General features: G+C 36.7%; 1 protein-coding gene and 1 pseudogene across 1 annotated transcript in view; one reads left to right on the top strand and one right to left on the bottom strand.

The window, feature by feature from the left end:
- The window catches only part of SBF2 (SET binding factor 2), a 451,879-nt gene that overhangs the window by 240,353 nt on the left and 187,740 nt on the right, over window positions 1–23,786 (top strand). Inside the window, exons 7-13 of the mRNA XM_029208916.1 lie at window positions 845–977; window positions 2,239–2,347; window positions 13,209–13,322; window positions 16,367–16,444; window positions 17,598–17,711; window positions 18,245–18,373; window positions 21,459–21,557. Of these exons, the coding sequence (XP_029064749.1) occupies window positions 845–977; window positions 2,239–2,347; window positions 13,209–13,322; window positions 16,367–16,444; window positions 17,598–17,711; window positions 18,245–18,373; window positions 21,459–21,557 (776 nt within the window). The remainder of the gene's footprint in view (window positions 1–844; window positions 978–2,238; window positions 2,348–13,208; window positions 13,323–16,366; window positions 16,445–17,597; window positions 17,712–18,244; window positions 18,374–21,458; window positions 21,558–23,786) is intronic.
- On the bottom strand, window positions 10,698–13,077 carry LOC114886825 (annotated as a pseudogene).

The following is a 23,786-nucleotide window of genomic DNA, read 5'->3' as shown; positions in this document are numbered from 1 at the left end:
ACGTACCTTTTTGTACCTTATCTTCTTGGGTACACGTGAGAGAGTTTCTGTGATAAATAACTAATAACGGAATTACTAAAATTACTGTAATAACTAGATGGTAGGGTATATGCATCTTAAGTTTCTTTATATTCCTCACAGCAGCATGTATGATAGTTCCTTTCCCTGCCATCCTCATAAAAACTTAGAATTGTCAGGCTTTGATTTTGGATATTGTAGTAGGTTTAATATCATACCTCATGAATTTATTAGGTTGAATTTTTCTGATTATTAGAAGTTTTGGAGCTTCTTTTCATGTTTATCATTTTGATTTCCTCTTTTGTAAATTGTAAATTCATATTATTCTCTTACGTTGCTTTTTTCTTGTTGATTTTAGTGGGGATTTTTAAAGTTGTCAGCAATGTGCTATTTCCAAGAAGTAGAGAAAGGTTGATGTAAAAAGGTGGAAAAAAGATATACCAGGAAAATTTCAATAACAAAACTGGTAGGGTTATGTTAACATCAGACAAATGGACTTTAAAAGGGAAAAACGTTATTAGAACAATGTGAAGGATCTAAAACAGAAATTTAAGTACAGACCTTGGAGATTAAGTTGAAAAGAAGGTAATAGTGTATTTCCAAACAACTAATATATTCAATGAGTGTTACACTGATTAGACAAACAAAACTGAAAGTTTGGGAAAGAAATACCCTTAGTCTCTATGAAATTTATAGTTTAACCAAATATTTTTCTTCAGAGATTTTTAAAATATTGGCTTTTTCATTCCATGTCATTCTAAGTCTTCGTTGGCAGCACATGTAAAATTAAATGCATTTGGTAATCATTTGCTCTTTGTGTTTTCAGGAATTCAGAATGTCCTCAGCCTCTTCTGTGCAGTCCTCACAGAAAATAAGGTTCTCTTCCATTCGGCAAGTTTCCAGAGACTTAGTGATGCTTGTAGAGCCCTGGAATCATTAATGTTTCCTCTTAAATATAGGTGAGAGTTTTTATTTGGTATCTTTATTTATTCCCAAATCATGCATTACTTATCGATGATCAGTCAAAACATCATGGCACGACAGTTTTGAATGACAAGGGCATATGTTACAAAGTTACATTGTTGTAGGAGTCATGATTCTGATAGGAATTAGCCTGGAATTTGGAACTTTTCCAAGTTGTCTATTATTGAGTGGTGATTTATTTCATGAAAACATAATTAATTTGAATAGTATTGTCAGCAACATTTAATTCCCTTTGAATATAGTAGGAGATAAAAATCTTAAGATAGTACTGTCTGACTATTTACTGTTAAGGAATTATTATTAATTTGAGGGGTTATAGTGTATTATGGTTTTATTTTTTAAAGAGCCCTTATCTTTTTCAGATATATACTAAAGTATGTATAAATGATATGTCTGGGATTTGCTCCAAATAATATGGTAGGGAAGAGAACAAAAATGGGTAGAAATATGTATGTGGCCATGCATTGGTGATTGTCAAAACTGAATTAGATACATGGGGCTTTATTTTCCTTTTTTCTCTATTTTCGGGGGGGAGAGGGAAGTTAATTTTTCATAATAAAAAGTAAAAAATAAAACAACCTAAACAAGTGATGACTTACAGTGCTGTAAGTAGAATATTTTATTTTAATACTCTTTTTTATCAATTTGATAACCACAATATCTAGGAAACTTAAGTTTATACAAACTAGAAAAAATTTAGACAGTCTACAGATTTTATTAAAAAATTCTTTTAACCTATGAGCTTTTCTTAACTCCTGGATAATAGAGCATTCTAAACCTTTGTTTTTGTACCTTGCCATTCTTATTAAATACAAAAATCAAGTATAGAAAATGGAATTTGAATGATTGTTTTATATAGACAAATAAACCATCACCAATATTGAGGGAGCGGACCGATCAGGGAGTCAGTATTACCACCTGATGTCAGATTGCTGTGTACGGAAAAATTATTTCAAGCAAGTTTGAACAACCTAAAGAGACTGCTTGCCTAGGGGTAAGGGATAAGGAAGCTGCCCTTGTTTACTTTATATCTTGTTATATTGGATCATATCTTTCACATGAAGATTTTTAAAAAAATTTTTTTTCCCCAAGAATTTAATATTAACAACCTGGCGAATATTATTGATAATTTCTAAACATAGGTAATCTAAAATTCACACAGCATAAAAATGAAAGAAAGATATGTTATGTTACCGAAGAACAAATATATCTTATGTATGTTTTTATTATTTCCAGTTATCCTTATATTCCTATTCTCCCGGCTCAGCTACTGGAAGTTCTGAGTTCCCCAACGCCTTTCATTATTGGAGTACATTCTGTCTTTAAAACTGATGTTCATGAGCTTGTAAGTATTCATCTTTATTTTTATTTTATTTTTTAACATCTTTATTGGAGTATAATTGCATTACAGTGATGTGTTAGTTTCTGCTTTATAGCAAAGTGAATCAGCTGTACATATACATATATCCTCATATCTCCTCCCTCTTGCGTCTCCCTCCCACCCTCCCTATCCCACCCCTCTAGGTTGTCAAAAAGCACCGAGGTGATCTCCCTGTGCTATGCAGCTGCTTCCAACTAGCTGTTTTACGTTTGGTAGTATATATATGCCCATGCCATTCTCTCACTTTGTCCCAGCTTACCCTTCCCCCTCCCCACGTCCTCACATCCATTCTCTACGTCTGCATCTTTATTTCTGTCCTGGCCCTAGGTTCTTCAGAACCATTATTTATTTATTTATTTTTTAGATTCCATATATATGTGTTAGCATATGGCATTTGTTTTTCTCTTTCTGACTTACTTCACTCTGTATGACAGACTCTAGATCCATTCACCTCACTACCAATAACTCAATTTCGTTTCTTTTTATGGCTGAGTAGTATTCCATTGTATATATGTGCCACATCTGCTTTATCCATTCATCTGTCATTGGACACTTAGGTTGCTTCCATGTCCTGGCTATTTTAAATAGAGCTGCAATGAACACTGTGGCACATGACTCTTTTTGAATTATGGTTTTCTCAGAGTATATGCCCAGGAGTGGGATTGCTGGGTCATATGGTAGTTCTGTTTTTAGTTTTGTAAGGAACCTCCATACTGTTCTCCATAGTGTATCAATTTACATTCCCACCAGCAGTGCAAGAGGGTTCCCTTTTCTTCACACCCTCTCCACAATATACTGTTTGTAGATATTTTGATGATGGCCATTCTGACTGGTGTGAGGTCATACCTCATTGTAGTTTTGATTTGCATTTCTCTAATGATTAGTGATGTTGAGCATTCTTTCATGTGTTTGTTGGCAATCTGTATATTTTCTTTGGGGAAATGTCTGTTTATGTCTTCTGCCCAGTTTTGGATTGGGTTGCTTGTTTTTTTGATATTGAGCTGCTTGTAAATTTTGGAGATTAATCCTTTATCAGTTGCTTCATTTGCAAATACTTTCTCCCATTCTGAGGGTTGTCTTTTCGTCTTGTTTATGGTTTCCTTTGCTGTGCAAAAGCTTTGAAGTTTCATTAGGTCCCATTTGTTTATTTTTGTTTTTATTTCCATTTCTCTAGGAGGTGGGTCAAAAAGGATCTTGCTGTGATTTATGTCATAGAGTGTTCTCCTTATAGTTTCCTCTAAGAGTTTGATAGTGTCTGGCCTTACGTTTAGGTCTTTAATCCATTTTGAGTTTATTTTTGTGTATGGTATTAGGGAGTGTTCTTATCTCATACTTTTACATGTACCTGTCCAGTTTTCCCAGTACCACTTATTGAAGAGGCTGTCTTTTCTGCATTGTATATCTTGCCTCCTTTATCAAAGATAAGGTGACCATATGTGCCTGGGTTTATCTCTGGGCTTTCTATCCTGTTCCATTGATCTATATTTCTGGTTTTGTGCCAGCACCATACTATCTTGATTACTGTAGCTTTGTAGTGTAGTCTGAAGTCAGGGAGTCTGATTCCTCCAGCTCTGTTTTTCTTCCTCAAGATGGCTTTGGCTATTTGGGGTCTTTTGTGTTTGTATACAAATTGTGAAATTTTTTATTCTAGTTCTGTGAAAAATGCCATTGGTCTTTAGACAGGGATTGCATTGAATCTGTAGATTGCTTTGGGTAGTATAGTCATTTTCACGATGTTGATGCTTCCAATCCAAGAACATGGTATATCTCTCCATCTGTTGCTATCATCTTAACTTCTTTCATCAGTGTCTTATAGTTTTCTGCATACAGGTCTTTTGTCTCCTTAGGTAGGTTTATTCCTAGGTATTTTATTCTTTTCGTTGCAATGGTAAATGGGAGTGTTTCCTTAATTTCGCTTTCAGATTTTTCATCATTAGTGTATAGGAATGCAAGAGATTTCTGTGCATTAATTTTGTATCCTGCTACTTTACCAAATTCATTGATTAGCTCTAGTAGTTTTCTGATGGCTTCTTTAGGATTCTCTATGTATAGTATCATGTCATCTGCAAACAGTGACAGCTTTACTTTTTCTTTTCCAATTTGGATTCCTTTTATTTCTTTTACTTCTCTGATTGCTGTGGCTAAAACTTCCAAAACTACGTTGAATACTAGTGGTGAGAGTGGACAACCTTGTTTTGTTCCTGATCTTAGAGGAAGTGGTTTCAGCTTTTCATCATTGAGAACGATGTTGGCTGTGGGTTTGTCATATATGGCCTTTATTTTGTTGAGGTAAGTTCCCTCTGTGCCTACTTTCTGGTGGGATTTTATCATAAATGAGTGTTGAATTTTGTCAAAAGCTTTTTCTGCATCTATTGAGATGATCATATGGTTTTTCTCCTTCAATTCGTTAATTTGGTTTATCACATTGATTGATTTGCATATATTGAAGAATCCTTGCATTCCTGGGATAAACCCCACTTGATGATGGTGTATGATCCTTTTAACGTGCTGTTGGATTCTGTTTGCTAAGTATTTTGTTGAGGATTTTTCCATCTATGTTCATCAGTGATATTGGCCTGTAGTTTTCTTTCTTTGTGACATCTTTGTCTGGTTGTGGTATCAGGGTGACGGTGGCCCTATAGAATGAGTTTGGGAGTGTTCCTCCCTCCACTATATTTTGGAAGAGTTTGAGAAGGATAGGTGTTAGCTCTTCTCTAAATGTTTGATAGAATTCGCCTGTGAAGCCATCTGGTTCTGGGATTCTGTTTGTTGGAAAATTTTTAATCACAGTCTCAATTTCAGTGCTTGTGATTGGTCTGTTTATGTTTTCTATTTCTTCCTGGTTGAGCTTTGAAAGATTGTGCATTTCTAAGAATTCGTCCATTTCTTCCAGATTGTCCATTTTATTGGCATATAATTGCTTATAATAATCTCTCATGATCCTCTGTATTTCTGCAGTGTCAGTTGTTACTTCTTTTTCATTTCTAGTTCTGTTGATTTGAGTCTTCTTTTTTTCTTGATGAGTCTGGCTAGTGGTTTATCAATTTTGTTTATCTTCTCAAAGAAACAGCTTTTAGTTATATTGATCTTTGCTCTTTTTTTCCTTCGTTTCTTTTTCATTTATTTCTGATCTGATCTGTATGATTTCTTTCCTTCTGGGTTTTGTTTGTTCTTCTTTCTCTAATTGCTTTAGGTGTAAGGTTAGGCTGTTTATTTGAAATTTTTCTTGTTTCTTGAGGTCGGATTGTATTGCTATAAACTCCCCTCTTAGATCTGCTTTTGCTTCATCACATAGGATTTCGGCCGTCGTGTTTTCATTGTCATTTGTTTCTAGATATTTTTTGATTTCCTCTTTGATTTCTTCAGTGATCTCTTGGTTATTTAGTAGTGTATTGTTTAGCCTCCATGTGTATGGTTTTTTTACAGTTTTTTTCCTGTAATTGATATCTCGTCTCATAGCGTTGTTGTCAGAAACGATATTTGATACGATTTCAGTTTTCTTAAATTTACCAAGGTTTGATTTGTGATCCAATATATGACCTATCCTGGAGAGTGTTCCGTGAGCACTTGAGAAGAAAGTGTATTCTGTTGTTTCTGGATGGAATGTCCTATAAATATCAGTTAAGTCCATCTTGTTTAATGTATCATTTAAAGCTTGTGTTTCCTTATTTATTTTCATTTTGGATGATCTGTCCTTTGGTGAAAGTGGGGTGTTAAAGTCCCTTACTATGATTGTGTTACTGTCAATTTCCCCTTTTATGGCTGCTAACATTTGCCTTATGTATTGAGGTGCTCCTATGTTGGGTGCATAAATATTTACAATTGTAGTATCTTCTTCTTGGATTGATCCCTTGATCATTATGTAGTGTCCTTCTCTGCCTCTTCTAATAGTCTTTATTTTAAAGTCTATTTTGTCTGATATGAGAATTGCTATTCCAGCTTTCTTTTGATTTCCATTTGCATGGAATATCTTTTTGCATCCCCTCACTTTCAGTCTGTATGTGTCCCTAGGTCTGAAATGGGTCTCTTGTAGACAGCATATATATGGGTCTTGTTTTTGTATCCATTCAGCCAATCTGTGTCTCTTGGTTGGAGCATTTAATCCATTCACATTTAAGGTAATTATCGGTATGTATGTTCCTATTACCATTTTCTTAATTGTTTTGGGTTTGTTATTGTAGGTCTTTTCCTTCTCTTGTGTTTCCTGCCTAGAGAAGTTCCTTTAGCATTTGGTGTAAAGCAGGTTTGGTGGTGCTGAATTCTCTTAGCTTTTGCTTGTCTGTAAAGGTTTGAATTTCTCCGTCAAATCTGAATGAGATCCTTGCTGGGTAGAGTAATCTTGGTTTTAGGTTTTTCCCTTTCATCACTTTAAGTATGTCCTGCCACTCCCTTCTGGCTTGCAGAGTTTCTCCTGAAAGATCAGCTGTTAAACCTTATGGGGATTCCCTTGTATGTTATTTGTTGTTTTTCCATTGCTGCTTTTAATATCTTTTCTTTACATTTAACTTTTGATAGTTTGATTAATATGTGTCTTGGCGTGTTTCTCCTTGGATTTATCCTGTATGGCATTCTCTATGCTTCCTGGACTTGATTCTTCTGGCACCCCTGTAATTCGAACGTTGGTGAGTTTAATGTTGTCCCAGAGGTCTCTGAGGCTGTCCTCAATTCTTTTTGTTCTTTTTTCTTTATTCTGCTCTATGGTAGTCATTTCCACTGTTTTGTCTTCCAGGTCACTTATCCATTCTTCTGCCTCAGTTATTCTGTTATTGATTCCTTCTAGAGAATTTTTGATTTCATTTATTGTGTTGTTCATCATTTTTGCTCTTTAGTTCCTTTAGGTCCTTGTTAAACGCTTCTTGTATTTTCTCTGTTCTATTTCCAAGATTTTGGATTATCTTTACTATCATTACTCTGAATTCTTTTTCAGGTAGACTGCCTATTTCCTCTTCATTTGTTTGGTCTGGTGGGTTTTTATCTTGCTTCTTCATCTGCTGTGTGTTTCTCTGTCTTCTCACTTTGCTTAACTTACTGTGTTTGGGGTCTCCTTTTCGCAGGCTGCAGGTTTGTGTTCCCGTTGTTTTTGGTGTCTGCCGGCAGTGGCTAAGGTTGGTTCAGTGGGTTGTGTAGGCTTCCTGGTGGAGGGGACTGGTGCCTGTGTTCTGGTGGATGAGGCCGGATCTTGTCTTTCTGGTGGGCAGGACCACATCCGCTGGTGTGTTTTGGGGTGTTTGTGACCTTATTATGATTTTAGGCAGCCTCTCTGCTAATGGGTGGGGTTGTGTTCCTGTCTTGCTAGTTGCTTGGCATAGGGGGTCCAGCACTGTAGCTTACTGGTTGTTGAGTGGAGCTGGGTCTTAGCATTGAGATGGAGATCTCTGGGAGAGCTTTCACCATTTATATTACGTGGAGCCGCGAGGTCTCTGGTGGACCAATGTCCTGAATTCGGCTCTCCCTCATCAGAGTCAGCGGCCTGACACCCGGCTGGAGCACCAAGACCCCGTCAGCCACATGGCTCAGAAGGAAAGGGAGAAAAAAAGAAAGAAAGAAAAATAATAATAAAATGAAATAAAATAAAGGTTATTAAAATAAAAAATTATTTAGAAACATTAATAAGTAATAAAAAGAAGAAAAAAAAAGAATGAAAGAAAGAAGAGAACAACCAAACCAAAAAACAAATCCACCAATGATAGCAAATGCTAAAAACTATGAAAAAAAAAAAAAAAAGAAAATACGGAGGGATAGAACCATAGGCCAAATGGTAAAAGCAAAGCTCTACAGACAAAATCTCACAAAGACTCATACACATACACACTCACAAAAAGAGAAAAAGGAAAAAATATATATATGTCTTTTGAGAAGTCTGAGGTCTTCTGCCAGCGTTTAGCAGTTGTTCTGTAGGAGCTGTTCCACATGTATTTCTGATGTATTTGTGGGGAGGAACATGATCTCCATATCTTTCTCCTCCACCACCTTGAGGGTCTCCAGTATTCATCTTTAAATTGCCGGTTATTGCGGTCAGAGGTTTATCATATTTTTTTGAGTCCTTTAACATTTCAACTAATTACTATTTTCGGATCTGTTGCATTACCAGTAGAAAAGATTGGCTGGAAGAAAAGCATCATTCAAAAATCTAAATACATTAATTTTTCCTTATAGCATGTACAGGAGACTTATAAAATGAATTCATTAATGTTTTAAAATTCCCCTCTTTTGGCATGTTAAGTTTATCTTTCTGTAATCTTCATCCTATATATGAGAAAGGAAGATAAAATTATCCATTAATTTATACTTTTGTTATGAGTGCTTTAATTTATTCGTATTTCGAAATGAGGCCTGTGTTAATGCTGATTGGCTGATAACTAAAATACAAAAAGCATTTGCAAAAGAGTGAAGGGTTTTAGTGGAATACAAGTTCAGTATGAGCTCCACCATATTATTCTGTTCTCAATGCCATATGAATAAAATACCAGAGAGAGAAAGTAATGCTCTGTATTCAGCCAGTTCTGAAATAACAAGTTTATTTCTCTGTACTGCACTTTAAGAGGGACTGTAACAAAATAATGGGCTTCAGAGAAGGACCTATAGGATGTCAAGAGTTTGGAAACTATTTTGTGAGGCCCTAAGGAAATTTTCTCAGGTAATAACCTAATGTTATTTGATAGCTAAAGATAAATATTTAAGTAGCTGTCATAGAAAAAAGGGTTAGAGACTGAAATAGAATCAGTGGGTATAGTGGATATGGAAACAAATTTCTCCTCAGTATAAGAGTTTTCAGCTAAATAGAGCTGCCCAATGATGAGAATGGGTTTCCTTATGTGAAGAGTGTACTCTCAGGTAGTGTAAGTAGAGTGCAAGGGACAGGTTGCATGACACTTTTCAGGGAGTTTAAGAAAAATGCTTCACTGAAAGGTTGGGCTATATGACATGTGTGATCCACAAATCCTGAAAAGTTGTAATTCTAATTTTGTTTTAGTTTTAAATGCCAGCAAAGAGGTAAGCTCTGTAGGTACTTTTACATAATTACAATTGTAATAAAATCATAGGTGTTATGTAAACTGACAAAACACCATTCTACATTGCAGTTATAAACGGGACCCTTATTCATATATTAATCATTCTTTCTAACCTTATATATTGATATCTAGTTCCTATTTAACTTTGATATCACCATATAAAAATCTGTGTAAATCAGTAATCATTAAGTAAAACCTCATTAGTACTAATTAGAAACACACTCATCTGGTTTGTAGGTAATTTTTTCCCACTGAATATAAACTGTCTCTGGAAGTTAGACAAACCAAGTGCTGACAAAAGTAAATTTCTTAATTTTTTATTTAATAAATTAGAATTAATTTTAATCCTATTATCAACATAATAACTTCAACAGTTTTGGCTAGTTTCTCTATTACATTTTTACATGTTATTTTATTTTATTTATCTTTTTGCCGTGCAAAATTATCCCCATTTATTGTGGTTCAACTGCAGACTCTACTGCCTCTGGTGAAGGCACACAGCACGTTCTTTTCATAAATAACACCCTTCAGGACGGCTCCTTCCTGTTTTACACAGAATTGTCTTAGAACTTGGGGCCAAAGTAATTAAAAAGCAAGCCAGTGAAAAACAGGGACTCCTGAGGCCAGTGGTACTAAAATCACAGGCCAGAAGGGGGGACCCTGTGACCTCTCCAGGAGTTGTCCATTCATAAGCTGACAAGATGTAACCTCTAAATACAAAATTCCATTTATCAAAAACAAATAGTAGTCAAGCTTTAGCTACAGTAGGTACTTCCTCTTGGAACAGAGAACTGTCTCACGTACCAGAAGGTAAAGGGTGACCCAAAATCCCATCTGCTGGTCAAGCCAAGTGCCTGTTCAAGAGGCTGGGGACAGGGCTGAAGTAAGAAGGCAGCCATTAGCGAAGACCCCACCAGCCAAGCAAGTGGTCCCCTCCGAGGGCACAGTCTCTTGTGATGCCAGGTGTCCCAACCTGGACCTCAGCACATGGGTTACCCACTGGGGTCACATAATCTTCCTAATGATGTGATTCTTCCAAAACCCAGATTTTTTTCTTGACCAGACTCTGATTTGGCAAACTAAGTCCTAGCTTGGTGCTTGCCCCTTCACAGGGACATGATTCAGATCCTTATGTAAACACCACAAGAACAGCTAATGGAATCAGAGTGCTGAGCTCTCATTTATGACACAAACTATTGAGATGATATTCTTGATTCATGTCACTTTCAGAGATTGTGGTCACTAAAAGAGCGCTTCAAAACACTTCATTCCTTCCTACTAAATGCAGAAATGTGCTGAGATAGGTATCACCAGCAACTTTTCTTGTTTTTAAATGCTTAAAAACAAAAGGGTTTTCCAACCATAAGCCAGTCCTCATGCATCCTGCATCCCCTAAGGGGGACTGAGGCATAACACAGACAACTACAAAATATGCCCTAGAAAAATGCAAGATCCTCATAAAACCAACATCTCCCCACCAAACATCCCACTAAGTCAGGACAGAAGCGGTGAAGGCTCATCAGAAAACACAAAATGAGTATTAGAGAAATAGAGCTTGAAACACTGAACATGATTTCCCCATGATCCTTCTCGCAGCCCTGCGTCCTCTCCTCCTTGCTGCTCCAAAAGGAGGGATGCCCTACTCCGGCAAGGGAAGAAGGAGCCCAGGAGACAGCGGCCATCCTTCCCTCTGGATCTGGGCACATGCCAACTCTGACTTATGGGTCAGAGAATTAGGTTCTAAGAATTCAATGCTAATTGCAGTAATTTTGCACTGGGGAACGTTTACCAGAATTGCACACAGCCATGGGGCTGACCAGAAAGCTGAGTCCATCTTTGTGGCTGGAGATGTTTTCAATAACCCTCGCACTCCTCTGCTCCACTCCTGCACCAGTCCTGTGCCTACCTGAGCAGTGGAATTAAAGCAGTGGAACCAATCCCCCCCTCAGCTGGGTTATACTTTCACTGGTTGTCAGAAGTTTCTGGTACTGCTGGGGGGTGGAGAGGAGGATTGGCAGAACATCCTGCCCTGCTTGCTAGACTCTGCATGTCATAATGGTACAACGTATATGACTTTGGGTAGCTCTGCTGGCTGTACTAGAAGTGATCTGTCAAGATGTTGTTGCGGCTGTACTGATAGTCCCCGTGCTGGGGGAAGAGGATGCTGTTGTGGGGCTTCTCTAGGGTGCTCCGATGATGCTCCTTACTGCTCAGGTCCCCCGTCGTGACAGGGAGGGCTTCCGGGCTTGCTGATTCGTATCTTACTTAGTCTTATTGCACAGAAAGACCCCCAGGATGGCCGTCATCATGCCCAGGACGTTGGTGCTGGTGACCGGGTTTCGCAGCATGATCAGGGGCACCGTGATGACCATGATTCTCTTGGTGGCATTGGCAACCGAGTAGCTCAGAGGGCTGATAGAGTTGAGGATGCTGAAGGCAAAGTTACAGAAGCTGCTGAAAGCCAGGAGCAGAAGCATCCAAGGCCACTGGGACACATAGGTCAGGTCGCTGCTGACCAGGAAAGCTCAGAGGTCCACCAAGGACCCACGTGGGGATCATGTAAAAGACAGCATGGCAGCCCAAGCTGTTCAGCAGCTGGAGATGGTGGATCCTTGACTCTCGTAATACCTTTTTGGAGAACATATTCTGAAGCGAGAAGCACAGTGTGGCAGCAAGGGCGCTGACAAGCCCCCACATGTCGAAGGACAACTTGGTGACCGTGGCCAGCAGGACGCCACTGATGATGGGGATGAGTGACAGGTACACCTTGGTGCTCTGTTTCTCCATGATGATCCAGGACAGGAGGACCACCGAGATGGGCATGGTGGCCTTGACTGTGTACGCGCAGGACACGGGCACCTTCCAGATGCTGACGTGCGCGGACACTGACACGAAGTACTTGCCGAAGGCAAGTGGCAGCATGTAACGCCGTTAGAAGCGCGGCGGCCGCAGGCGGCTGGGCTGCTGATGCGGTTGGGGCCCAGGGTACAAGAAAAGCGGCGCCAGGGGCACACGCCAGGCATGGAGCAGAGGCTGGAGACCCGTGCACAGCGCCAGGATGTGGCACAGCGACAGGGTTACGGGGAATGGGAAGGCGCTCTGTGTCACCTTGTTGACCACGCTGTCGCCCGCACTCAGCGCTTAACGCAGCAGGCCGAGCGCCGCCACCGGCGCCCTCACGCACCCCGCCACCCCGACCCCGCGGCTCCCAGGCACCCTGCGCCCCCTACCTGTTATTTTAAAACAGACTTTGTAAAATGCTAAAAATCAGCTTCTTTCTTTACCTAAACAGTACCATTTTGATGTATACTAATTGCTTTGCTTGTTAACTCTTATAATGATTACTGTGTTATTTAGGATATGGCTTAACTCCTGTAATAAAGCATGCAAAATACAATGACTAAAACAAAATGGAATTTTATTTAGCGCTTATGCAGCAGCTTGTAGATAGAAGTGTTCCATTATGTCAGACCAGTTTGCTCCATGAACTCATTCAAGGTCCAAACTTCTTTGCTTCTTGTTCCTCCACTAGAATCCACTCAGGCATTGTCATCCTCTGAATGTTCAGGGTTGGGTTACTGCCAGTTCATAGTTTCAGCTATGGGAAGGGGAAAGAGACCATAGGAGGGCCTTACATCCCCTCTGTTTTGAGTACCTGGGAGTGTGCACATCACTTTTCATGTTCCATTGGCAGAAACTTAGTCACACACCATACCTAATTTCAGAGGAAGCTGGGAGATATACAGTAGCTGGGAAGCCAATCTAGACATACGTTTTATTAATTACAGATTAATTTTTTTTGTCTTCTTCAGTTAGATGTAATCATAGCTGATTTGGATGGAGGCACTATTAAAATTCCTGAATGTATTCACCTCTCTTCCCTTCCGGAACCACTTCTACATCAGACTCAAGCAGCTCTTTCTTTGGTATGATATATTTTTTATAGTAATTTTCTCTTGATTTAAATCTAAACTAAGATAATTGGATATCATTTATTGACAGTGTAATTACTTAAAAAAGATATCTTCTTAAAACATGAATATATTCTCATATAGTAGTTAGAATAATATTATTTATTAGATATTATCTAAAGAATATACTTTGAATCCTAACTGAATATTTGTTCTACATTCAGTTTTTCACTCAGCATACTTATTTAGTAGTTACTATATACTGAATACTGTGCTAGGTATTGGAAACACACCTGTGAAAACAAGACCAGACTATGCCTCGAAATCCCTGAATCTCCTAACATCCCTCATTAGAAGCTAGCACCTGTTCCTTTTCCTTCGCCTTCTTTATTGACATCTCATTTCTCTTTGGTAGGTGTGCTTCTTGTAAAACAATGTGATAGCAACTGGTCATTGTTTCCAAGTTACTACAAAAAAGATGTAACCTAGTGATAGATTAAATGTCCAGCATTCTGTGCAGTGAAGTTTTAAGAAATATTGTGACTTGGGTGTTTCTCATTGAAACAAATTTAATTCTTTTGTCAACCTTTGTTTATTTTTAAAAGTACAGTATTTTATTTTACTGACAACATTTTAGGTGCCCATTTATCCATCATCAGAAATTTGAAACTTAGAAATTTTGCATTCCCTTTCAAGCCGTTACTAGAACGAAGACCTTCATATTCTTCTTGAATAGTATTCCAGTCTGAGCTGTTTAAAATCTTTTTTTTTTTTTCCCCTTAAACAGGAACTTAGGAATTCAGAAGTCTAGGATTACCAGGAGGGATTTATTCTCAGAAATTTCCAAATTTGTGTTAGTTCTTATGTTGTTATAGTGGATTCTGTGGAATGGGAACATTTAGAGAAGACTGACTTTTCCTACTATAATTTGTAATCTGGGATACAAGGTGTGATAGAGTAAAAAGCAACTAGTTTAGGACTTAGGAGAACTAAATTCCAGTCTACATCCTGCCACTTGATATTTTGAGCAAATCACATTACATCTCTAGGCCTCTGTTTCCTAGTCTTTATCAATTGGATGAATGTTTTATACAAAGGATGACAAATGACTGTTTCCCAGAGTGAAGTATCGAGATGATTTGGGGTGGTATGTGGCAACTTTTTTTATTTTAATAATTATGTATTATAATGTTTATCAAAAATAGCATACAAAACCTGTGACTTCACAGATGGTATCATCTAAGAAAATACTAGATTTAAAGAGATAAGATAATTTAAAGACATTTTAAAGAAAAATATTAGCTAAATAATTGCATCAGTCATATATGGATATAGCAAAAGCTGAGAAGGTAGTATTTGAGTGATTGAAAAAAGTTTTATGTTTCTAGAAAATTAAATAAGTTTTAAAATCTTATGTATGATTACTTAATGATATTTTTAATTATGCAGGAATTAGGTACCAAAATTAACAGAGACTAAGATTTTAGTTCTTAAATCAGTGGCTCTTGGTAGAGGTTCTGCTGCACACTGGTAAACCTTAACCTACAACACCTGTGCCACCAAGTTTAATCAATGAGTAAAATTCATTTCTGATAAAACTGAGTATGCCTACTTATGTAGTTTTCAAGCACTGTGGTGGATTATGTACTACAGTGTACATGAGAGCATAGTATACTGGCAAAATAGGACCAAAAAGAAATCACATTTGATGGACTGTGTGGGAGATTTGACACACAAGTATATGAGCTTCATTTGGTCAGTAAATAATTGTAATCAAATGGTTACACAGTACTCCAACTGTATAATAATCATGGATAATTTTATAGACATGAAGATGTTATTATACTGTAGTAATGATTTGGTGATTGGATTGTAAATATTATCGATATTTTGGTGTCGTGTATAAGTGTTATTTTGAGTCTTTTGGTCTATTGTAAGTATGTTACGAAACGCTGAGTATTTGAAAATGATTCTGCAAAGACAAAAATTTGCTACATAATGATACAAAGTTATTTTTTTCTTTTAAGTCCTGCATGGACCTTTCTTTCCCACCTGCTCCCCAACCTGCTTTCCTTCAAAGCCTAACACAAATGTTAGTTACCTTCTTTTTTAACTTTCCCTAGGTTGAATTAATTATACTTTATATTCATATATTACTATTTTATATATTTGTAATACTTGTCACATTGTGTTATACTGTTACCCCTCTGGACTTTGAGGTTCATAAATTTATTTCCTTTCTCCTCAGTATTTTAATTAATTTTTAATTACACTAAGAAACATAAAAACAAATGCTTAAGATTTTCAACTGTATAGACAAATAACTCTGCCCTAGACCATTCTGTTTCCAGAAGTGACTACTGTTTTACAGTTTAGTGTGTATTTCAGAACTTTACATTTATATATATATATATATATCAGTGCATGTACGTATATAGATTTAGGATTTATTTTGTTTTATATTCAAATAAATGAAATCACACTATGTGTGTTTTTCTAGAACGTGGGTTTTAAAAAATTATTTATTTATTTTTGGCTGCGTTGGGTCTTCGTTGCTGCCTGCTTGCTTTCTCTAGTTGCAGCAAGCGGGGGTACTCTTTGTTGCGGTGCGCGGGCTTCTCATTGCAGTGGCTTCTCTTGTTGTGGAGTGCAGGCTCTAGGCGCGCAGCCTTCAGTAGTTGTGGCGCGCAGGCTCAGTAGTTGTGGCTCACAGGCTCTAGAGTACAGGCTCAGTAGTTGTGGCACATGGGCTTAGTTGCTCCGCAGCATGTGGGATCTTCCCAGACCAGGGCTCAAACCTGTGTCCCCTGCATTTACATGCGGATTCTTAAGCACTGGACCACCAGGGAAGTCCCTAGAACATGTTTTTTAATTAAATATTTTTTCTTGCTTTTCACATAGTACATACAGAGCTGCCTCAGCTAACTCATTGTATTTCATGGAGGGAATATATTGTAATTCATGTACTGACACTTTTTCATCTTAATGCCCCAGGTAGATCAAATAATAGATTTTATTGATATTACAATCTTTTATGTAACAAAGCTTCTTTGCTTTAGATTCTACACCCAGATTTGGAAGTAGCAGATCATGCTTTTCCCCCTCCACGAACAGCTTTATCCCACTCAAAAATGCTGGTAAGAAGTTTAATATTTAAATTTGATGTTTTTAAAAAGAGTTGCTTTTCTTTGTATGTTTTTCAAAGAAGCTGAGTATAGTGAGAGTTAGATGGACAGCCTAGTAAAGGTGTGCCAAATTAGAAATTAGGAGAATTGTCACTGACTGACCTTGTGACCTGCTCAAGGAGAAGCCTCAGGCAGTACACTGACTGGGAGGGGGAGTAAGCTAAGACTGTTGCTCTGAGGAGGCATGAGTAAGTATGGGACAAAAAATCAGAACATAGATTAGAGCCTGAAAAACTGTGTCAAGCATCAAATCAAAAGGGTCAGGCAAGGATAAAAAAGGGAAGCTTACGAAAAATGGAAACAGAGATTGTTGGTTACAGGAGAGAATTAAGTTTAAGGAGTGAGTGGATGAATGTAGCTCCAAATGGAAGCCATAAAAGAGTGAATATATAACAGAGACCCTTTTTTAATTTTGATCATTGCATTTCTTAGAGATGAGCTTTGTGGTCAGTAAGGAACATTATAGAGCTGCACACCTTTGACAAATTATGAAGCATTTTTAACTGTTTCTTCGTCAATTAAATAAGAGGTTGACTAAATAAATCTGTAAGTTTCCTTAGAGTTCTAAAACTATGATTTTTTAAAAATCTGAATTATCAAAACAGATTTTTGTCATACCTTATTAATATAAGAATAGATTTTTATAAGTTGGATAAACTTTGGAACAGTTTCATAAGCCTTTAAGATACAGTCTTGAAAAAAAAAAAAAGATACAGTCTTGAGTGTTTTCTTTTGTATTTGTGACTGTAATTCATTTGATGGATATAAAAATCAAATGACTTGGGAAATATGCCCTTCTCTAACATGGTGAAAGGGGAGACCCTGTGATTTATGTTTTTTTCTGAGAGGAAAATTGGATGTACTAGAGGCAAGTTTTGTTTGGTTCAGCTTTTAAAAGAACTATTTAATGGCCTCTACTCTCCAACAGTGGGACAGACTAGATGTCCATCACTTAATGCTGCCACAAATGAGACTTCTGTGTAGGAAACACAGACAGATTTATTAAATAATCTCTCAGGTTCTTTCCAACTTTTTGACTTTGTGATTTTTCGTTTGTTTTTTTAAGCAATTTAATTATCTAATGTATTTCTTCTTATATTTTCAGGATAAAGAAGTGCGTGCAGTTTTTCTTAGATTATTTGCACAGCTTTTCCAAGGATATAGATCATGCTTACAACTCATAAGAATTCATGCAGAACCAGTAATACATTTTCACAAGGTAAGATATAATACCATATTGTATGTATCCAAAATGTAGACTCTAATTTAGTAAAACAACTTGGTTGTCTTTTTCTAGCCATGTATTTTGACCTTAATTTATCAAATGTGATTATTTAAAATCTCTACTTTTTGTGGTTAGGTGATAATATTTTTCTTCTTTTCTATATTTTTATTGGAACGTAGTTGATTTACAGTGTTGTGTTAGTGTCAGGTGTACGATAATCTTTAATAGTACTGTGGAGCTGACATATTTTCCTTTATAGTATGGTAACTGTAAGTTGATTTTTCTTTTAAAATTGAGGTTATTTCTGATTCCCCCTCATGCTTTACAGACAGATTCATTTTTATTCTTTTCAATACATGTAGTATTTCAGGTATCAAAACCCTTTTAGAGAGAAATGTATTTTTTAACAACACATTTATGCATGAAGACATTTATTCTGGCTTTGATCTTTCTATTATATTTATGTTTTGATCATTCATCCATTACTAAGTGATAACTTATTCATTTCACATTTTCTTTCTTTACAGACAGCTTTCTTGGGACAGCGTGGTTTAATTGAGAATGATTTCCTCACAAAAGTTCTCAATGGAATGGCATTTGCAGGTTTTGTTTCAGAAAGAGGTCCTCCCTATAGATCCTGTGATCTTTTTGATGAGGTATAGTTCTTATCAAATGAATGCATTATTTACACACAAAATTAGACTAGTAGATAAAAGTAGAGAAGTAGTGTTTTAAACATTTAATCAAGATCAAAAATATTTATTATTATGCATATCAGATCTTGATGTTTATAATGTGGATTAGAAAAATTAGAAAAAAATATAATTATTGGATGTCTCAGAAATACATAAAAATCTTGAACAACTGAATTTTTTTTTTTTTTTTTTTGGCCCCGCTGTGCAGCTTGCGGGATCTTAATTCTCTGACCAGGGATGGAACCTGTATCCCCGGCAGTGGAAGCGTGGAGTCCTAACCACTGGACCACAAGGGAATTCCCTTGAACAACTGAATTTTAAATATTTGATTAAAATCTTTTTGAAAAATTGACAGTGATTGTATAGATAGAACTTACCAGTTTTATAGAGAGAAAGATCTAAGTTCAATGTATAAATAGTTTATTTCAGACTGCAGTTACATTTAATCTATCAGTGTCTTAGAGCCATAGTTTAGCTAAGCCATTTTTTTTTTTAACTGTTATCTTTATTTTAATCAAAGCTTGGAAAATAAAGTAGGGAAGACACAATTTCAGTTCCTCGGTAAAAGATAGAACCACAAATAAGGGTATTTTCTTAAGTACTAATCCTTGGAAAATATAGCAGATTTCAAGTAAGAATTAGCACCTTCTTTGCATTTAGCTAAGCCATTCTTACTAATCAATAATCAGCACTTGTCTAGCTCCCTTAGGAGATACTAAGTATATTTAAGACAGATTTAGTCTCTATCTTCAAGGAATTGGCCATATAAAGGAAAAGTTAGGGCAGATGCAACTCAAAATAAGGATCCTATTTTTTGCTAGTTGTGATTTTTCTTATTGTAATGCCTCTTTCCATTTATCATTTAACTATGTTCATAGCAGCCCATTCTGGTGGATAGAACAATGACTCTTACTCCCATTTCAATTTCTGGAAGAACATTATATTGGAACCAATAAATGTAAAAGTTCTTAGAAGTCTATAAAAGAAAAACACTCCTGGCACCCAAGGTAGTGAAGAATAGTAATAGTGATCATATTATGCTTCTGATGGTCTTATTTTATATAGAGAAGTTAGGAATCAAGGTTTTAAAGATGCTTGGTTCAGAGAAGGGTCTTTTATTCTCTGTAAAGATAGTTAAGTAAGGTAAGAATGAAAGAAAAGGCATATGTTTTAGTTCTGAGTATGGAGATCTGCATCAAATGCTTTACTTAATAATAACACAAAGCATGTGAAGATCTAGGAGAGATTGCCCTGAGGTGGACAATTTTTTCTGATCACTGTTGATCTCTGATTCTCTAATATGATTGATCATTGATTATCTAATACTAACATATACCAGCCTTTAGATCTTGAACTAAGTAATTGATACATAATGTTTTATGTGGATGAATTAGGTGCTCCCCAGGGTCCTTTCTAGCGCCTATGCTTTATTAGTCTCTGAAGCATTCTAAATAGTAACATTGGTTTATGTACCCTTTGCTTTCTATCCAAATTCCTTTAGTAGCTCTCTCTAGCATCTTCATCACAACTAATAACCCAGATCGATTACTTCCAGAAAACTTGCTTGCCGGCTTGCCACAGCCTCTGACTGTATTTGTAACTGCTTCCCTTGTCTGAAGTGCTCTCTTTCTCCTTTTCAGTCCATTTTCGATACTCTGCTCATATCTCACCACCTCCTCCAGACTTTCCCAGAGTAGAGGACTCTGAGAGCCACTAGTCTGCATTAGCCTTTATTTTATGTCTCTAACTTTATATGGCAACTTGTCTTTTATCATGTTCATTTATATACTTAAGGGATAGACAGACAGATAGGTAGGTAGGTAGGTAGATAGATAGATAGATGGATGGATGGATAGATTGATTCTTCAGTTTGGAAACAATGATAAGGCAAGGACTCTGTGTGAGATTCCTGTTGGGTCTCCCCTTAGTGTTCATCCAGTTCTGTGTTCTGTCTACAGTGATGATTTTTGATGTCTTATTGATGATGTTACTTGAAAACCAGTTATTTGTATGTTTACTTCAGTCAAGGGCTTAAAAAAAAATGGGACACCAGACCTAAGTAATTTCTTCTTCTACCCTCTTTGGCCATTTAACTGGTTTGCAGGGGAATGTGCTTTTAGGAAAATTGCACTTGCTCTTGGGAAAGGGATCCTTGTTTTCATTTAGCCAAGGGCAGCCTACCACACACAAGGCTTATGGAGCTTGGAGTGACAGATTGCACTGTGTGTTGTCTTGTCCCCACACTCCCATCAAATAGACCTGCCAAAAGGAAAGAAACGTTTGACTTTCTTTGGCAATCCTTCTGAATCCTGGCCTAGAAGAGGTGGAGTCATAGTTTTATATGTCTGCGCCAGTGAATCTATTAGTTCCTTGCATGAGAATTCCTACATTATACCCTCAAAAAAAATCCATCTGTTTACCTCCTCCCTATACCTCATTTTTTCCTGTCAGTACTCTTTGCTCTACTTCAAGTGTACACACTAGCACAGTTCTCCCAGTAAGTTAGTTGGTTAGGAAATGGATCAGAGTTTATATAATTTGAGAAACAGAAGGAACCTAAAGGTCATCTTGTTCTTCCATCTTATTTTAGAGATGAAGAAACTGAAGCTCAGGAGTTTTAGTGACTTGTTTCAAATCATGCTGTTAGCATGCTAGGACTAGAGTGACCCAACTTGAACATTTGGTTCATATTTTGTGAGTTAGGGAAATGTTTGAAGACTTTCTGACCATCTGAAATTCTCTGAGAGAATTCTCTGAGTGAGGCCTGGAGAATGAGAGAAGAATCTGAGTTCCAGAAATGACTTTTTCCAGGAAGAAACAGGACCCTGAATCAGCAGAGAGAGACCACCAGAACATGCAAGGGCTTGACTGACTCTGTAACTGTAGAATAGAGGCAAAACACAGTAAAAATCTAAAATAATTTGTTTTAATAATAGTATACATTTTGGATGCTTTTTGGTTTGGAAATTGTGTGAAATTTTCACATGGTTTTCTATATTCAGCATATTTGGGAGTTGATGTTTTACCATTTGATTCTTTTTCCAAGTTGGTAGCTTTTGAAGTAGAGCGAATTAAAGTTGAAGAAAATAACCCAGTGAAGATGATAAAGCATGTCAGAGAACTTGCTGAGCAACTATTCAAAAATGTAAGTAAGTGTATTTATTTAGACAGCCATTAATTTTAAAAGTATTAATAAAGTATTTTGTTTGAAAAATTAAAAAGCTTTGTATTCCTAGTGATTATCTCTTTTGTTCTGATTTAAAACCTTTGGGACTATGAGTTACAAGATATTACAGTTGGTACTGGGCATCAAAATAGACCTCACTTTTCAAAGTGATTTTCCTGTCAATTGCTCTATTACAAAAGCATATTAGTCACAATTTTCCAGTTTGTCATTTGCCTTCATTGTGATTTTCATTTAGGTCTCTGTCTTCTTAAGAGCGTATTGAACATTTTTGAGATGTAAAGATTAGACTCATTGGAAACCAGAACTGCGTCAGACAGAATTGACCAATTTACTCTGCTCTAGCTTTGTACAGTGATTGTCCACTGTATCAGGAAAAACTTTGAGTTGTATTGTTTTGAACATATAGGGAGTGAAAAGCGAAAGAAAGAAAGAAAGAAAGAAAGAAAACTGTCAGGTGACTACAGAAACTCAAGGGTGAAAATATTCCCTGAGAGAAGAAATACAATAAGTTAAAAAGACTGGAATGTGGTAAAATGTGCATTTGGATACCAGGAAAGAAGAAAACCTAAGATGCACGCAGAAAAGTGGATTGTGGCTAATGATTTCTCCTGCGTGTGAAGCTTTTCAGAGTTGAATCTTTTTACTAAGTAAAGGGAAGTAAGTGGGAAGTATGGTTTTCCAGGGGAAAGTTGAGGGAAGATGCATTTTAAAGGAAATACAGTTAAGAAAGATTTGGGGTCAGTATCCTGGTATTGTATAACTTCATTATTTGAATAGGTGGACCTTTTTGGATGTTGGATCATTAGTCAGTGCTTTGTCACATCCATTCGAAATCTGAGAACCAATTGGATAAAAGCATGAATACTAAACTGTGTTTCTTTGTTTCATATTATTCAGTTATTTATGAATTTTATTCCTGAAGTTATTTTAAAATTTATCCCTTGGACTGATATCCTAAATTCCACATTTATAACTGTGTCCAGTATAATAAATCTGTTTCTTGATTAGTATGCTGAAACTTAAAAAGAATTCTGTCAGAAGGAAAGCTTGTGTTCTGTGCTGGCCTTTGCCATTTATTGTCAGTATGATGGCTGTATAGAACTGATGTGTAGCGCGATCACAGGAGAAAATTCTGCTCAAGTATTGTAATCATAATAAATATTGAGTGTTTAGCACAACGTGCCAGGCATGGAATTAAGCACTTTACATAAATCATCTCTAATCCTTATAACGATGTAAAATAGGTGTCATTATCCCCATTTTACTGGGAATAATTGGCTCAGGATCATATGGTTATTAAGTGATTGAATCCAGATTTTAAATTCAGGAATTTTCCTCTATCCAGTTCCTAAGACTATCTTCTTTCACTCCATTAGGCTGGCTCATCTCCAATTGGAAAAATAGTGGTACTTCTAAAGGCTGACTTTATACTTTTTTCTTTATAAAGCTCTTCAATGTATTTTCTCATTTGACTTGAAAATGGCCCTGTGAGGTAGATAGGGCAGGTGTTGATATGTGAGGAAACTGAAGATTAGAAAGGTTTTTTTCCTGGCCTACTAGGAGTGATTTATTTATGGATTTCAAAGAATAGCAAAACATCAAATGGGAATCAGTGTTTGAGACTCTGGGACTGATCCCTTTAATAACTGAATATCTATTTCTTGCGTTTTTACAAGACTATTCCAGAACTGCAAAATTGTATTGCCAGTAAGTGACCAGAGCTGGGGTTGTGACCCAGGTTTGTCTCTATCACAGGACAGAATATGCAGTGTATGTAAGGGAGTGTGCCAAGCCATTGTGATGCAAAAACAAAGTAACTGAAATATAATGATAGCTTAAATGTAATCTGTAACTTAAATTTAATGATACGTAGCTTACACTAGGCCAAAACAAAACTGAAAACTGCAATAAAATAAATATCTAGTAATTATACGTTCTTAAGGGTGATTGTAAAACACAAACAGCCCCCATCCTATAGAATAGCACTTTTAAAGTGATCGTGAGGGATGTATTACTAGGTAAGATATGGAAATCGCCCTTCAAATGTACTCTGCATTTCTTGAGCCCTTGCTGGGCTTTTTCCCTTCCACAGTCTAATTCTGTTCCATTTAATTTAATCAAATTTGTTCATTCAGTATGTATATTAGGTACCTACTAGTTCCAGGCATTTTCTAGGTACATGATTCC

Source organism: Monodon monoceros, unplaced genomic scaffold, assembly GCF_005190385.1.
Source record: "Monodon monoceros isolate NGI ecotype Baffin Bay Population unplaced genomic scaffold, NGI_Narwhal_1 Super_Scaffold_7, whole genome shotgun sequence".
NCBI lineage: Eukaryota > Metazoa > Chordata > Mammalia > Artiodactyla > Monodontidae > Monodon > Monodon monoceros.
This window is presented reverse-complemented; position numbering and strand designations above follow the sequence as displayed.